Here is an 18,807-nt window from a genome sequence, read left to right as displayed (position 1 = left end):
ATATTAACATTTATATTACAGAAAAAGTTCACCCAAAAATGCTTTTTTTGTCATGTCAATGAAAGTGGATAGGGACTGGGGTTGAGAGCCCCAGTCCCCGTTCACTTTCATTTGAAGGAAAACAGCAACAAAATCATCATTTCTTATCCACATAGGAAAGAAAGTCATATCTCTTCAAAGCAAACTAGCATTGCGTCCTTTAAAGCACAAGGCAAAGAAGCAACCAGCGTCCTACCTGAGACGAGTGGTACCGTGTCTCTTTCCCATGACACAACAGTGATGTAGTTCTCCACTGAGGGAGGAATAATGCACTTGAAGACCGCTACACCGCCTCTCATTGCGGTGTGGTCCGCCACACGGACCGTATAGGGCTCTCGTAAGACTGCAGGGAAGAGTTAAAACTTTGAAGTAACTTTTTTTGTTTCAGGCACGTGAAACTTAATTTAACATTTCTTATAAAAGCAATTAAGGTGCCCAATTTAGTGCCCCTGGGATTTTGTTCTCGTAAAATGATTGTGAAATATAAGTGTATTTAGTCTTTTTTTGCCTCAAAAAATGTATTATTTTATTTCTGCCATTTTCAGGGCTGTAGTTTGGAGGTTTAGACATAATGACCATATAATATGAACCTTATTAAATATATATATATATATCATTATGGAAAATAACATTTAGAAATTGTAAGTAGCTGTTTTGAAATACTTGATACAGACTTTAATACCTTCAAAATCTTCGAAAAACACTCACCGGCCTTAATATGAACATCTTGGCTTCTAATTTTCCCTGAAAGATTTTCCGCTGTGCAATAGTAAGTGTTGTCGTGAATCACTTTGCTGAAGCTCGACGGAGGAAAGTGGAAGATCTGGAGAGTGCCGTTGGGGTGGACGTGGCGGATCCCTGGGACGTTGTAGCTCTCCTCGCCGGTGGCCAGATACCAGTGCAGGGTAGCGGGCGGCACCGCTGCAGCAGGACAGGGAACATGAGTTCCCAGGGTGCTGGCGAACACTACCTCTTGCAGAGATGCATTGACAAAATACAAGCTGGAATGTAGATCTTCACTGAGAACTGCGGGAGACAAGACATGATGAGAGGTTAGTGTCCAGAATATCTGCTGTTTGCATGAAACAACTTGTCAGCATTTAACTGGAAACTTACTGACCAAATCTTCAATTTGTCTTTTACATGAAAATTGACATGAAACACAAAAAATGTGGGTCTTAGAAAAACTACCATTGTATGAAAGCACAACTGTACAAAACTGTTTTATCTGGGCAGCTCATTCGCCAACATGGCAAAACATAGAATCATTGGCACAACTTTGCACATGGAGGTAGAGACCAGGAAAGCAATGCATGATGGGAAAAGCCATGGATGACTACAGGTGAATGTTTCTGTCCTTTTGAACTTATATGTTCAGCATTTTCGGATATCACTTTAGGGTGAGAAATTTGAACGTTTTTTATGAAGGCATGCTAAACTCCACATGGCATTCATTCTGCATTTAGATGGAAGCATTTATAATCTACACTTTATTTTAAATTTTGTTAAAGAATACTTTGTTGTGTGTGTGTGTGTGTGTGTGTGTGTGCGTGCATTGTTCTCAACTATTGATTCAGAGCTAAGCGTCAGAAAAAAAGATCAAAAGAGCTCTAGATCTTAAGAAGAACCATTAAATATTAAAAGATTTCATGTCAATACTCAACCGATACATAGCATTTTAACAAACATTGCGTACATCGCCACAAAAGAGTATTTTACATTATTACTGGTATTTGTATTGTTTTTATGCTTTCGCTATTGTATAACGTAATATTTATACATAAAAATATTTATTGTTTTTACATACGCTTATATACGCTTCTCAGAACTCAGCATCTGTTATCCAGATATCTGGTTTGGTATCACAGACACAAGCTTTACTTCATTTCCCTGCATAGATTTAACCGAAAATGGGCTCAAATTCTGAATTTCAGGAGGTCTGACTACTACAAATCTGCCTATTCAGCATCCATCAGTCTCTTTCAAACTCAAATTCCAAAACCAACCCCTAAAAAATCATCCCACTCTAGTTTTCTAAATGATAGAAATGGGCAGGCGACTCTCTTCAAAAGTAAAATGAATTCATTTTTAATTAATCCGGCTTTCTCAGAAAGCAGAATATGGCGCTCGAAGCTGCTTGATGAACTGTGATTCTTATCTACTCTATATAACAGACAGAACGCTTTCTTTGTCACTTCCCTTTTTGCCTTTCAGAGGTGATTGTTGTAAATTCTCCCAGCGAGAGGCTCTAACACGCCGTCCCTCTGTGCTCCTGTCTGGGCTTGACTCAGGGACATATTTATGGGGTGAGCATGTGACAACTGAAGGGCAAAGACCATCTTAAAGTCAAGCTGATCTAGGGGGCAGGGTGGTCGGGTAGGAGCATGTATTCCTTTTAACAATCTCGCCACAAATTAGGCTGAATGTCTTTTTTATACCTCTATCTTCTAAGTTCTGGAAATATTAATATTGAGATATAACTTTACCTGTCATGACAGACCTATTTATTGTCCAGGGCTGCGTTTCCCAAAAGCATCGTAAGCCTATATCGTAGCTCCATTGATGACAAAGATTCTAAGATCAACTTAAGGTTACGATGCTTATGGGAAACGCAGCCCAGGTCGACAAAAGATAATACAATTTTGCCACATTGGGATAAAAGGAATGAGCCAGTAAATGGTGTCTGCATGGCTGATTCAAATGATCAGCCAATTTTTAGCTAATAGTTTTTAAGAATTGGAAAAAATAGAAACATTAAATAGTAAAATGACATAGGCTATACTTGTACATATACATATTATTTGCTTTAAATTCTTTTTTCATTTTATTATCATCATGTTGGCCATCGCTCATCTGTTCTCTAAATTTAATCCTCATCGTTTTGATTAACCACATTGATCGACCCCAAGTCATGACGTGATGTAGCTTTGGTCAAACTGTATTAGTTTTTTTCATTTATACCATTAACACCAATGCATTTTTTCATCAATTAAAGTTATTGTTATTTAAAAACATTAGGTTGCTAATACTGTAACAGGTCTGACTTTATGTCTGTAATGAGGTGCATTCAAGCATAATGACAGTTACATTTAGAGCGAGCAGAAATACGTGATTGTCTTTTGAAAACACATTAGCGTTTGTCCACTGATAGTGTGTAACCAGCCATCACAAGACCCTTTTCAAAACTAGCCAGGCGATTTATTTAAGTAACATGTAATCAATATTTACCCGGCAAACTGCACGGACAGCCCCGGAAATAACCCTTAAAAATCTGGAATAGGACCAGGTCTGGGGTGTCACATTAAACCATGACAACACTGTCTATGTAGACGTACTGTAGGATTCAGTAGTTGTGGTATTATAGGAGATGGTGAGATACTTGATTCCCATATCGCAGCTGTCTTTCTAAAACCTTGTATCTCCACATTTTAAGTCATTTTAATTTTTTACATAAATCATTATTATTAGTCACCCTTTATGTTTGTCACTGGATTTTGTAAATATCGATCCAATAAAAGGTAATAACAGTGCGTGTCAACTTTGACCACATTTAATCATATAAAAAGAGCAGTATTTTTTCCATTTCCTGAAAAACTGTGAATTTGGTCATCCAAGGTTTCGGAAGGACAGCGACCTTAGTCTTTGCATGCTCCTGTACCTTTCTAAGAACATAAAAGCATGGTTTTCCCATAATACTATCACACTGTTATATTCATGTTTATAAAATATGCTGTGCTTTTCCCTTTAAAATCGGCATAACATCAAAATCAAATGTTCGGATGGTTTGGATATTTCAATGATGAATTGCAAAAAATGTAATACCATGGCACTTATTTAGTATGTGACTAATTCATAATTCATAAAAATAACTCTCTCTCTATATATATAGATAGATAGATATTGTATAATATATATATATATATATATATATATTGTCTTCCAACCTTACTCTGCCCAAAAAATGGTACAACTACGGTATTTTTTGTGTTTAAACTATGCTGGATTTGTCCTTTTCAAGTCAGCACTTGTGTTTTTAAATAGTGTCAACCTCTTGTCATTTCAAATCATAGCTTTCTTCTGCAGAACACAAAAGAAGATATTTTGGAGAATGTTGGTGACTTAACAACAGCGGTACCCATTGACTTCCATTGGTTTTGTGTCCATACAATAGAAGTGAATGGGTGCCGCAGTTGCTCCTTTACAAACATTCTTCAAAGTATCTTCTTTTGTGTTCTGCAGAAGAAATAAAGTCATACAGGTTTGAAATGAAGAGGGTGAGTAATAATAATTATTTTTGGGTGAACTATCGCTTTAAAACACTATTAAATACACCAAATCTGCTTTGAAATCCTCTGTGATAAATTGCGTGCATCATTTATAAAAAACAAACAAATGCTTGTTAGAATCATGTCAAACAGTGCACCAGTAAAACAAGCACACCGTCTCTCTGAGGATGAAATCCTGACCCTGTTGTGGGTGGATGGGTCACTCTATTGGCTGCAGGCCGACTGTTTGTGTTGCAGATAGGCAGAGAGATTCCCCCGGCCTCAGCACCCCGTGGGTTGCGGGACCTTGACAGGACGTCACCGGCTCAAGGTAATTAAAGCAACAGCGTGCGGAAAGCCAGCGAGTGCAGGGGGAGCCCAGAACATTGGCCAGAAGAGTAAAAAATCCTGTCCCTGCCCCGGGGCTAACACCGAACCCGGCGTCGGGCGGCTGTACCGGAGCCCCGCAATGTAACCAGCTCGCAATTTGCTCTCATGAATATTAAGCACAGCTCAGCGTGTCTGGGTTAATGGACCACCGCTCGCTGCCAATATGTAAAGCCCAAGATATCCCCAGATGCCAAGAAGGGCGAGAGAGGGAGCAGCGAGCGTCCCACTGGAAAAGCGGAGTTTCTTGGTTTTTTTCATCTCTTAAGTGAGATGATTTGAATATCATCTGAATAATGTCAGAGCAAACGTTCGTTTAGAGCTCCCCGGTGGTGCGAAAGAGATCAAACGGCCTCCGTGGATCTACATCAATTACGAGAGCCGACGCCGCTGATGTCTGTATCTAAAGCACCGCTGACTCGGATGATGATGGAAGGCGAGCGGCGTTAAACGAATGTTTTTTCCGCTTGTGCTGATGCACGTGTAATACAACAATTCTGTTACTCAGTATGTTGCCTGCACATTGTAGGCGACATTCATTTCATTGCAAAAGAAAGGAAATATGTTTAGTTTTATTTTGTTAAATTACTCTTTTGTATCCCACATTTTAGGAATGATTTCTCGGAAAGGTATAAAACCTTGTGGCTATGTGTTGGTGCTATCAACACTGAACCATTGCTGTGATTTTGGGGGGTGGGATTTGTTTTCTCGACCAATGGCAGATTATAGATTTAGCTACTGAATCACACCCATAAGGCTTAAAAACATTGAGAAACTTTTTCTGTGTTGTCAAATAGCTTACACTATCCAAATGTCTCTTTTCTGAACGTGCTGTGTGCTAATATTTGGGTGCGAGTCCCAGGTCATCTTCTCTCCGGCTGAACAGCAAAAAACGCGCGTGCCTGCGCACCGACGCAGCCAAGCAGATGTAAATGTATTCAGAGCATTTAGTGTTTAGGATTAATCGAATTATAATTGAATCATCTGACCAAACAGCAATTAGCATAATCACTTCTGGGGACGGGCCGATAGAGAACGGAAGAGAAACAGAACGGGCCCGAGGCGCGAGTAGCTTTAATGAGACGTTTGCCTGGATCTGTAAATGTTACACATTTTTGATTGTTGAAATTCTGTCCAATTTGATTCTATCCAATTTGATTCTGTCCAATTTGTTGCAATTTGCTGCGATGCACGGACACATTAAGTGGTCAAACCATCACTGTTAACTCACACTTACGCGTGTAAAACTAAATAAAAGCCGGTTTTGCAGAGCTGTCGAGAATGGGTTTAGTTGCTACTTGCTTTTCACTAATACAAATAAAGGTCTTTATTAATATCATAGAAGAGCCATTATTTGCTTTTTTCTGTTTCACAAAAAGTTCTTTGTTGTGAAAAAAGGTTCTTTTAAGAGCCTTTGACTGAATGGTTGTTTAGGGAACCAAAAACTTATAATAGAAGAAAAACTTTAATAGAAGAAACTATTTATAGCACATTTTTTAAAAGAGTGTATAGCCTATTATATTGTATTATATTATAATAAAAAATGTAAGATATAAAATACAAAAATCTTAAAATATATATTTTTTGTTTCAATTAACACATGATTTTTTAAAGCATTATATTATAATAAAAAAACGTTCATTAAAAAATTACCTTGTCTTATATAGGCCTACTGGTCTTAAATAAGGGGGAAAAGAGTTTTTTCTTTAATACATTTTTTTTATCAACTTGCTCCCCTTCTGAATCGACTTTAGGGTGACATCAACAAACCCTCTCATTACAAACCCCTTCAAACCACCAATCATATTAAAGTAAATATCAATTCTGTCAGCATTTATTGACCCTCTTGTCATTCAAAACCTGTATATGAGTCTTACTTCTGTGGAACACAAAATAAGATATTTTGAGAAATGTCCATACAATGGAAGATAATCTTGATTGGTTAACAACATTCTTCAAAATATCTTCTTTCTACAAAAGAAAGCAAAACAGGTTTGGAATGACATGAGGGTGAATAAATGATGGGGAAAAAATTAGGGGCGAACTGTCCCTTTATGGCCACCACATCATTAATCCCAATGTATACAACTGAACTAAAATTCTTTCTCAGAAAACACATAGCAAACGGTAATACATCTTGATGATAGCATCTGTTTTAGCAACAATAAAGTGCACAAATCATGAAACTGGTGGTAACCTGGGCAGATAGCTGACATAGCATTTTATACTGTATGCTTGTAAAAGCCCATAAAGAACCATCCATCCAGTTTGTGTGTTCACTCAGAAAACCCTTTGTAACAACAAATCACCTCATCTACAGTACTGCTTTTTCACCACAGTACAAACCAAAACTCTCAATCTGTCATTTCTTACTCCGAAGAAAACTCACGCTGTCCATCATTCATTATCGTCACACTAAATGAGCAACAAAGCATTTTGTGCTCAAGTCATCAAGCTTCCTTGCTGAAAAAATGAGACTGAAAAGTCTAATCAGTAGAAACACAAGGTGCTTTTCCTGCCAAGTCATCAAATCAGAAGATAAATACACATTATGGCTGTAAGCACAGGGCCGTCTGTCAGGTAAATTTCCTGCTGTATGACAGTAAGCTGTATGGATGAAAAACATGAACGCTGATCAGCAATAGCTCTCATTACAAAGCTAGCAAAGCTGATCATCAAGATGTCATTATGCCAAACTACTTAATCACTAATACAATGGAGAAATAAGTGTGTGTGTGTGTGGTGCTATCAATGCAGGGTTTGACCCTACATATTCTGTCTGTTTTTAATACACATTGTGCTTTTCTATGGCATTATGTGCCACTATATACTTATTTTCTTCTTTACACTTATATATGTATATTATTTGTTTAATGATTCATGCTTTGAGAAAAATGAGTTTGAGAGGAAAGTCTTAAAATAAAATGTGTGTAAATCATTGTCGCTACACATTTACTGAAGGCATCTGCACATGGTATTGTGTCTACACAATTTGTCTGTTTACTCTGTAATAATGTGGAAATAAAATTGTAAATAAAAGTGAATTATTCTGATAGGTTTGTCTTATGGGGTAGTTTTAAGTCATTTAATTCTGTTCTATATTAAAAAATAAAAGTCTAGTCAGAAAAAAAAGTCTACAGTATAGACATTTTTCATTTAGTGATGTAAATCTGTGTGTTTGTGGATCATGTTTGGTACTCTACATTGTGGAGACCGGCCAATGGTCTCCAAATAAGAAAAAAAGCCTTAATAACATGAATGATGTCTAAATGAAAATCTAAAACATGTAAGGAAAAACAAATGTGTGTATGGGTATTATTCACACTTAGAAACATTTTAACCAGAAAACAAAACTTTAAATGGTTTCAGCGGCAACAACATTAACAAACCTTATGTGGCCCAAACTTAACTTCCGGTAGACCCCCGCAAAGAATCTATAACAGTCGGGTAGTTTTAATTTAATTTGGTTAATATAAAATAAAAAACATTAATATAAATTAAATATAATAAATGGGCATATTACTAGCCACTAGCCAGACCAATAAACAGACTGGAAGTTAACTTGAGGCCAGGCGCGTGCGTCCGATGAAACCATCTATAAAATGTTTGCTTGCGTGCGAACATTATACCGGATATTATGCACATTTTTGCAACTAAGATTTCATGACCAAAGATTATGACCGTAAACATTGACCGGTATTTTGCAAGTATTTTGAGGACTGCAGACTATTTAAAATACATGTATGTATATTCACGATAAAACAATCTTTTCATTTCAGTTTCGCAAACATTGTAGCTCTGATTTTTCTATACCACCAGCGTGTCTTCAAACACTGGTGTATAGCTGAGGAAAAACAAATGGATGTGCCCACACGCTTTTCTCTGTTTGATCTGGACTCAACTAAAAGCTCTCTTAACCTGTTTCGGTGAAAGCGACAGCTGATTGGGCACTTTGCTCTACCCCGCGCGGTTTATTCGTGTCCATTTGAGTGTGTGTAAGAGCTGGCCCCTAGCATCAGTTTACAAAAACAACAGCACTCCCACTTTCTGCTGCGTCTGTGTGCCGTTCTGTTCTGTTCCAATTACATTTGTGTGTTAATATGCACGCGCTCTCAAGTGCTCTTCAAAAACACAAGAGCCGTTGAAAACAACTCAGCGTGATTTTACATGCAAAAACATTAGTTGTTTAATACTAAGGAGCCGTGCTTATGAAAACGGGGAGCGAATCGTCAAAATGTTTGTTTTGGGAATAAATATTATGAATGATTTTTATTAAAGTAATAGTTTACCTAAAGTGACCGGCTTGTCGTTTCAAACCCATATGACTTTATTTCTTCAGTGAAATGCTAAAAATTGACGTTGAAGAACTCAAAAAAAAATTTTTTTATTAAAATGAATAAATCATTTTTTGGTCTGATGTTTTTACTGCAATTTAAATTCAGTTCAATCATCTGATGACAAAATTCAAGTCACTGACCCGATAATCCACTCTCAAAGAGATTTAGATTATAAATAATTATTAAATGATCACTGTTATTATGTTTTTGGTTCTTTTGCATCCCTTTTTGAAACTTAAAAGCCTCCCTCATTTCTCATTTATTGTAAGTGGAAAAACAATGAGTAGGCTACAATTCTTCATAGTTTCTCCTTTTATGTTTCACAGAAGACCTACTGCAAAGGTTTGGAACAACATGAGACATTTTCATTTTTTGGATGCACTACTCTTTTAATTGTTTTAATTTGAATTGTTAATCTGGGACAAGAACAACTGTCCAACTGTCCAAAAGACAGTCTAGGAAAAAAACAAGGATGAAAATGAAATCCCAGCTGGGATGTTCGAGCGGCTTGGGAATTAATTTATCCTTAACACTCAGATAAAGATCCCGTACGGCTTCGTAAACAAGCACCCAGTGTTTTCCTCCGTACATCTGGCAGCCATTATGGAACACTTCCGGGGTCACCTGCACAGGAAGCTCCAAGGCCATTGCACCAACATACATTTCAGGGGTTTCCATAGAGACCAGTGGAGAACTGGGCTGTGAGCTTAACCAAATCATGAAAGCCTCATTTTGTATGGCTTCTTTTTCTCTCTCTCTCCCCCACACACACCCGCAAGATACATGCTACACTGCCCGGAGAGAGAGAGAGAGAGAGAGAGAGAGAGAGAGAGAGAGAGAGCACACTGCGCTAAAAGAAACAGCACTGCATCAAAAAACTGATCAATGTATCATCCGACAGACCTATATATACTACAGCAAACACAACGCAACAAATTGAAACATATCGATCAAGCAGAAACTCTTAAAATGCATTTTAGGAATGCTCATTTACACCCGGTTCAGCAGGCACTCAATTCCGCAACAAAAATCCCTGTGAAATGATAATCAATTTTATTGATATACCATTAATTGAGGTTAAATGACTGTGTCCATTCAGGCTGTCACAGCCCAACGGAATTCCGGCAAAGCTTGTGAAAACATGATTGAAAAGAATGAAATTTTACAATTATCTTGCAAAAACTGCCTGTGGTTGACTGATCTGCTTCCGTAAAACACGAAACAAAATCGTAGTTCGTCGTGGTTCGTCTCAACTGTAAACTAGTGCTCTACGACACCCTTTGTGCTAAAGCATCGCTGTGTCCTTTCGTTTTTTATTTTTTATCTTTTCCTCAAAACGCATCTCTTGGTTTGTTTCCTTCACTGTTATCACCGGTCAGTGTAGAGCGACCCATGTCGGATATAAACGCCCCAGAGTGTTACACTGTTAAAACCATCTAAATGCCCCCATTTTCCCGCATGCTTGCACCCCCCAATACCTCTCTCTCTCTTCCACCATAAACACACCCATCCTGATTTAGCCCAGCAACCAGCACCCACTCACTGTCTCTCCATTTTAAAACCATCAACACATTCGCCTCCTGTCGAGCATTTGCAGTAGAATTTTAGAGGTCATAGGATTTGGAAAACCCAAATAAAAATAATAATACTAATGTTTGAAAAAATGTTCGAAAAAAAGGCTTAAGGTCTCAATTAAATTGGCAATTGATTGACTGGGAATTGTTTTTTTCATTCAATGTCTCAGTGCCTCCTCTTGAAACATGGCGGCCAAGGCAGGATGTTACAATAAAAACAAATTTTGTTGTTTTTTTTCAGAGGAATTTCATAGAAAATGTTTACTTAATAATCACTAAACCAGCTTTACCACTTTATAAATTCTGCTCTTGAATTTGTTTCTTTTTTCTTGTACCTTTTAAATATTCTGTCTGATGAATTTTAGCACATTTTAAAGATTATTCTAAAATATCCATGGTCATGAAAAAAGAAGAAAAACCAGAAGGAAAGAAAATATGTCAGTTTTACATCAGTCATGTCAAAATCCATTTCTTGACAATCATGATGCATTTGATGAGATTTGCATATGCATGCATGCATGAATTTAAAACTGTAAAACATAATACAATGACATCTGATTTAGGTTATTCACAAACAGACAATTTAATGCTCATTTAAGAATCAATTGTTGTGATTTACTTTTGCAAATGAATTGTGTACCTTTCAAACAAAACAACACGCATGCTATTTGTGGCAAAACGGTATTTGATTTTGTAAACTGTAGCCTTAAAATGCTAAAAGAATGGTGCTGTGAAATGATGTGTAGCGTTGAATACAATTAACCTGCTGATAAACGAACTCGAGCTGCGCTGAAATGGACCAGGACGCATCACATATTCCAAACATCACAACATGATTGAATTCATACTTAATTCATTGCAAATATAAGTATTTCACGTGCAAATCAAAAAACAGACCGCTTACCATTCAAAATGCACTGGAAAAAGATGATGGCCAATATCCACATGCCCCGGACCTTTCTATTTCCAAACTAAGGTTTTTCTTTGACCGCTGCGCACTTTTCCTCCGAACAACTCCTTGCGTAAGTATATTTCAATTATCTTTAATTAGTAGTTCCACTAGAAGAGATGCATATGAACCGAAGCTCTCCCTCACTCTCTGTTCCTCGAGCACACGCACGCACGCACTGTCGCTCGCTCGCACGCGTGGCTGAGGTGTGCGCTCCCGGCAAATCGTCTCTGTTAAAAGCCGAGCCGAGCTCCAGCTGTGGCGCGAGATGGTGCGAGGCAGGCAGGTGCGATGCTGAGTCAGAGCGCGTGCTTACTGAGCGCACTGCGCACAGGTGTAGCCTCATACAACGAAAAAGCCCAATTAACTCTGAAATAAAACGCGGAAAGTAAATCCAGTCGAATTAGTAACGGGCGAAAATCATATCGGAAAGTTTATAGAAAAAGAAAGAAAAAGAACGAAAAAGAAAGAAAAGGCCCTGAAATTCCAGCTCTTAAATGGATAGAGATGTTGGCTGTTAGCTGTACTCAGAGCAAAATCCCTCTTCACCGCCTCGCACCGTCCAGCAGTCAGCAGCAAGCATCTTCCCCTGCTGCACTGATGACTCCAGAGCTCAGCATCAGCACCACAGCATCACACAACACAACAGCCTCTCTCTCTCTCTCTCTCTCTCTCTCTCTCTCTCTCCATCCCCTGTCTCTCTCCTCCGCAGCCTTAAAGGTGCAGGGCTACTGCTCTTAAAGAGAGGGTCCAAACACACCAAGAAATAATCACATGATCACAGGTTTAAAGCACCTATAAATACTATACTTCAATTAATTGCTCGCCTCACGTTGTTGTCAATCTAAAACTGACAAAACACTAACGGTAATATCACAGTTGTGTGCGACAGCTTCTTTTAAATGATCTTAATTGGAAGACATGAATTTATGTTATTTAATGTGCTTCTGTTAGGATTCAGAACCCCTGAGGGCATGTGAGTTATTTTCCATCCCGTAAGCTGCCTACATTAATTGACCTTGACAAATCAGAGCATTTGCCTCTTGAGCAGTGAGGCGTTGGGCCGACTCATTGCGTTTTAGGAAAAACATTAACCTTTAATTAGATTTGACTTGCCATATACACAGACCGATATTAATAGAATCAACGAGTTGTTCCTGAAATATTTTGGAAAAACATCCTTTTTAATTGTTAATACAAATACAGACAACAAAATAGTTTATTTCATTATTTGATATGTAGGCCTACTATCAAATGTAATATGTAAATGTATAAATTGTCATATGTAAATGTATATTGATATATAAATATATAATATTTAATTATACTATTTTGTATTATTATTATTAGATACTGTATAGCCTACATAGCCTATTATTGTATTGAATCTATCTATTTGTGTGTGTTTAGTGTATATAGTGAGTGTGTATATAAATGTATATGCAATTACTGCATATATTTTGAATTTAACATATATGCATTTATCCTAATATACATTTTTGACTGTATATGACTGTGGATTGATATGACAAACATGAAATTAACAAAGTTATAAGAAGGGGCTATATTTTGCCTGGGATGACGGTTATTTACACAGTGGTTATAGAGATACATTTTTTTACAACAGACAGCTGAATTCTGTGATTTTCCGAGTTAGAGTTTTTCACGAAGCTGCATTGTAGTTATTCTTTAGCTATAATATTTTATCTTTGCTGTGATTTCCAGACAAACCGGCCCTGTCCTGTCTTTACAGACTCTGATCTGTGATGGCTGCAGAATAACAGAAGCTGTCACTCATCACTGTCAGACCCACAGCACATCATTAGAGTCAGCCACCGGGACACGACTAACCCTCAGCTCAGCTCCGCTTTCTCAAGATCTGCTCGCTCGTTTACCCTTCTACATTTAAAATGCATAAAAAAAACAGATGCAACTTAGAAAGTGCCTGCGGTGTGCTGTCATGATGAACCCAACAGGCAGCATAAGATGCAAAATCAAGTACAGAATAAAACTAAAGCTTTGTCCACGTTTTAAGAATCATTTGTGTTATTACATGAGCTGCACGAGTCATTTCTTACCCCTCCCATCCCCCCCAGACACACAGCCGCCCACCCTTTACCCAGCACAACCTCTGCACCATTTACTGAATTACACAGCTCTCTTCCCAGGATTCCCTGCCATAGCAAATTTTCCTTTTCGTCACATTTATGTCATTCTGCGATTTATATGACCCGCACCTGTGTTTGTAAACCTGTGCTCTGTAAATTCCCTCTGTACATGAGCTGGTTTATCGCAGCAGAGCTGTGCTTCTGTGTTGTACCGTGGGATGGTGTCAAGCATCTGCTCAGGCTGATGTCACACAAAGCATCAAAAGCAGGAAAAAAGATGCTTTTGTAGCCAGTAACAACGGTGATGCTCAGCTCCGCACAGTCCACGGGAGCGGTGGAGGAGGTGGTTCATGCGGCAGGTTTAGCCGGGGGGAGTCTGTTGGTTGCCATCGCAGAGCAGATATCAGGGCGACTCTTAGTGTTCTTTCTCAGGGAGCGAGACTTGTGCACCAGGTGGAAAGGCGTCGCCCGTCTCCTGTGGTTTGAGCTTTCGTGGTGACTCCAACCTAGAGGATATACAGGAGAACATGAGGGGCTGGATCAAACAGCTCATGCTCATGTTTGCATCTGTTTTAAAACCATTTTATTTTTTGGAAATTCCAACCTGTAGAGGCTTTTTGTACATTGACTTTTGGCGCAAAACGTTGTGCGGTATATGCAACATCAGAATAAGTAATGATAATGTATTGTTGTCCCATTTCTTTATCTTATTTCAGAACAAACGGTCAATTGACTTGATATTATTTAAACATTATAGTCTTATCTCTAGACAGCATGAAACGCTTCTTCAGTTTCAAATATTCAATACAATAACTGTTTCCTATAAATTTGTGTTTTCAGCATCTCTTCCACTGGCTTTTTTGTCGACGTGGTTGATACCCATTACAGTTATGAATAGTCACTGCATCTGGATAGTCCCTGGAGCTCTGGCTATATTCTGCCCTAACAAGCATTTCTCTGCTCGAGCATCAGCAATGTTTCAGCTGTTGGGCTGGAGAATCCCTTACAAACGCACACATAGCTCTCCCTGGACCCATCTCACACGCTCCTTCATTTCATCTATAACGCTATTAGAATAAATTGACAGGTCCTTACTGGAGGCCTAGAAAACACAGATCTTCCTCTAGATATGGATTAAATATTTTCTGTGGCATTAGAAATACCTTGGACAAAAATATACCGCATAATATTAATGTACATGGAAACAAATATTTTCTTATAAATATTACAGGTGACTGCTGTCCTTCTGAATCATCGTAACTCTATATTTCGTGATTTTTATTTTTGCCATAAAGTATTATTATTAGTCACCCTTTATGTTTGTCGCTGGTTTTTGGAAATATCTAACCAACAAAACGTATTGTAAAAGTGCTTGTCAACTCTGACAACACAGTACTTAATCATTTAAAAATACAGTTTTTTCCATCTCCCAAAAAACAAGGAATTATGACATTGGAGGTATCAGAAGGAGAGCGATGAGGTGCATTAAGTGATTATGTTTTCCTGTGGCTTAGTGGTTAGAGCATGGTGCTATAGCATCGCCAAGGTCATGGGTTTGATCCCAAAGGATTGCACATGTCAGAAACAAATGTATAGTGCAATGTAAGTCGCTTTGGATAAAAGCGTCTGCCAAATGCGTAAATGTTTATTATGCAAAACTAATAGTGACATACGACTTATCTACTTTTTTCTCAGAAATGTCATGCAATAATATAAGACGATGTTGATTCCACTATTATACAGGTACATTTAAATAATCATTGAGTTTGGAGTTCTTAAAGGCCCACTGCAATGCCTTGGAACGCGCAGCATTATTTGATATGTTGACGTAATTTCAACTGAAAAACGCAGAGAGCGAGACTAATCGAGTGACCCCGCCCCCTTTTAAATTAACCAATGGCGTTTCGTTTACGGCACACAGTCAGACAGCCTGGCAAACCTACATTTAACAGCGTTATAGCCAGAGGGGTGTAAAAGTCTATAGAAAAGAATAGTGAGATCAGTGTTACCAGTGATGTGTCATTTGAAGCTCATTATTTGTTGAGTGACCCTGGCGTTTGTCTTCTCCTTTACTCATCAAGGCTGTGATCTCCGATCTTTTCCATAGAGCCTTAACATTCAACGTACTGTGCAGACTTGAAACGGGTCAGATACGTTTTGTTTTCCCAGCGGATTTGCGCGTATGATCGCGCATGTGATCAGCTCTGTGCTATCGTGTCTCTGAACCGGAGCACACTCACGTGACACTACCGCGAAATTAAGACTTTAATGTAAATGTTTACACTGTCTGGATCATCCCTTATCTCCCATCTAGTGCGTCATTCACCATGTGGACAAAATAAATGTGCGAACTAGTGGCTGATATGAGGCGCCACTTCCGCAGCTCTCTGCTATTGAAGTGGGCGGGACTCTTCGTATTCTAAAGCGGATTTGATTGGACAAGAACTTTGAGGAGAGGCTGAAGTGTAGCATGATGTCATGGGATTCTGTTTCAGCGCACGTGCCAGACTGTCAGTTTTAAACGGTTATATCTCCTAAATGCGAATTTTGTCAGCGCTTCATAGCATATCAGTGTATAGACGTCCTTAATCCTCACTCATTTTTAATAAAAGGAAAAAAACATTCGTTTTGATTTCAAAGGATCTTTAAACACAATAAATTACAATTTATAAATAAATCTAACAGATTGATCTAATATTTTTTTCTCAGTTATACCTTCATACGATTCTTCATTGATTCCTCATCAAATGCAACACACCAACACAATCTCACAGCAAAAACGTAACAGTTTTACGATAATTTTGCTAATTAGCTAATTTTGACGGCTAATTCGTATAAATTCGTACAATCTCATTTAGTACATTTAGTACATTTACAATTTGCTTTTGCACCAGTGTTGTTAGGTATAGGGGCGGGGTTAGGGGTAGGGGTGGGGCTTCAGTTCTTGCCTTTTCTAGTTACCATACGTTTTTGTATGATTCACACGGTACGAATTCATTGGAATTAGCCACATCGTAAAATAGTTACAAATTCCTGTGAGATCAGGTTGAACATACAGTATATCACATATGTAATTTGACCTCATGAGAACAACTTACATAGACATACTTGTCTAAAATACTTTGATCTCTGTTTGATTTCATTAATGGCAACAGCCGTGTGATAATATGAATGAGCTCGTTTTACAGGAGAGTTCCCTCTTAATAAGCAAAGTCCCATGAATCACCGGGAGCTAAATGAAATGGCCGATCTCTCACACAGGAGAATAAGCGCTTTATTGGGCTGAACAGTCCTAATGACCTGCTGTTGAGAATCCATGTATTGATCATATATATTGAAGACTCCTGGTCTAAAAGCTCAGCAGCATCTTCATTTACACATCATTCCTTAAAGCAACATGCGTGCAGCCGAGAATCTGTATTTAAATATACAAAATATACAATTATCTTTTGTAATTTTGCCTATTATAATTAGTGTTTTTTTCAATGCATGAATATAGAACCGCTGACTCTTTTTCTTCCCTCTCATAATGACACTGTAACCCCACCCTGTCTCATTGGCCACTGACCGCCACCCTCCTGCTGGTGTGCTATTGGCTCTTCACGCGAGCCACGCCCAGCAGGACTCTTCAGACGCAATACAATAAAGCATGGCTCTGTGAGAGAGAGAGAGAGAGAGAGAGAGAGAGAGAGAGAGAGAGAGAGATTGAATGAAAGAGGCATCGAATCATCAAACAGTACCTTTAGCACATAACTTAAACTACTGTTTTATTTTGTGACGTGGTCTTAGTGTGTTTCACTACTAATTCATGTACACAACAATAAACCAAACAGAAACACTGAAATGTGCATTTTAAATATGAAAACAGGAACAGACACAGGATGAAAATGTGTGAAAATGTATTACGCAGATTAGCTGAGGCATAATTTCTAATGAAGTTGCCAATAAAGATTTTTTGAAAGGCGGTTTACTTGGTTGCCAAGCAAACAACAGAATGAATGAAGAACATGCTTGAGGTAATACAAGATAACCAAGTCAAAAGTGCTCAAAGTCAACAAAACACATAAATATATAATATGTCCCTGAGGGCACGCATACAATGGCCAGACATCTATTAATCTTTGAAATGTTCATGGTGTATCTAAATCTCTTCTTTTTAAGATGTCTGTCAGATATTTGTATACAATAATAAGAATGTGATGCTTTGCAGATGTACTTACTGATGTTTTACACTAATTTACGTTTACTTAATATTCTGGGAGAATGATGCCTGCTTGCGAGACGGTACAGAACGGAGCTCCCGGCCAGCTGCTGTTGGGTTTGATGCTGCACGGTAATCAAAGGCTGATTGTTACTCTCACAGCCATAAAACACATCTGAGTCAACTTCTGACAAAACCCTCAGACACAGGCTTGCAGTGTTGCTTAGTAACCAAAGCACATGGCTGACCTTATATGTGTGGTCATAAAAATGTATGAAGTTCTTTTATTTATTTATTTCGCGGTTTTGTTCACTCTCTCACTTTCGGCAATTCTCTGTAGACCAGTGACATGGTTGTAAGCTACGTGCGGTGACTATTATATATGACACTGTATATCATTATTTTGAGTAACAATTCTTAATATTTGCAAGTCTACATTAGACTAATATATTTTGCTGTATATCTGTGTAAACAAGAAACTCTATTTTATCTTACCCTTCTCTTCTATTACCCTGCTCTATTATGTTCTACTTCCATTCTATTCTTTTCTGTTCTATTTCCTATTCTAATCTATTTTATTACCTTGCTCTGCTCTACTCTATTACCTTGCTCTATTACCCTATTCTATTATATTCTGTTCTATTACCCTGCTCTATTCTATTTTATTCCATTCCATTCCATTCTATTCTTTATGCAGACCAGTCAAGTTCTTCCACCATAAACTGAATCAATCATTTCTTTTTAAATCTAGCTTTGTACACAGAGGCATTGTCATGGCCTAGAGAAGGGCCCTGATCCAAGTGTTATATAAAATTAGAAGCACAAACTTCTCTAGAATAATGCTGTTGCATTAAGGAAATGACTAAAGACTAAAATCATTTGAAGGGGGCATCCCGATACATGGCGATATACATTGTGCTTAAGGCCGACTGCAGCTGATCAGATCA

General features: G+C 38.1%; 1 protein-coding gene across 1 annotated transcript in view; it reads right to left on the bottom strand.

Annotated features, from left to right (window-relative positions):
* Positions 1-12,171, bottom strand: part of dscama (Down syndrome cell adhesion molecule a) — a 61,999-nt gene extending 49,828 nt beyond the window's left edge. The window contains exons 1-3 of the mRNA XM_057321573.1: positions 11,507-12,171; positions 748-1,065; positions 236-382 (exon numbers count right to left, since the gene is read on the bottom strand). Of these exons, the coding sequence (XP_057177556.1) occupies positions 236-382; positions 748-1,065; positions 11,507-11,549 (508 nt within the window). The 5' untranslated portion in view covers positions 11,550-12,171. The remainder of the gene's footprint in view (positions 1-235; positions 383-747; positions 1,066-11,506) is intronic.
* Between the last annotated feature and the right edge of the window lie 6,636 nt (positions 12,172-18,807).

This window comes from Triplophysa rosa, linkage group LG22, assembly GCF_024868665.1.
Source record: "Triplophysa rosa linkage group LG22, Trosa_1v2, whole genome shotgun sequence".
Lineage (NCBI taxonomy): Eukaryota > Metazoa > Chordata > Actinopteri > Cypriniformes > Nemacheilidae > Triplophysa > Triplophysa rosa.
This window is presented reverse-complemented; position numbering and strand designations above follow the sequence as displayed.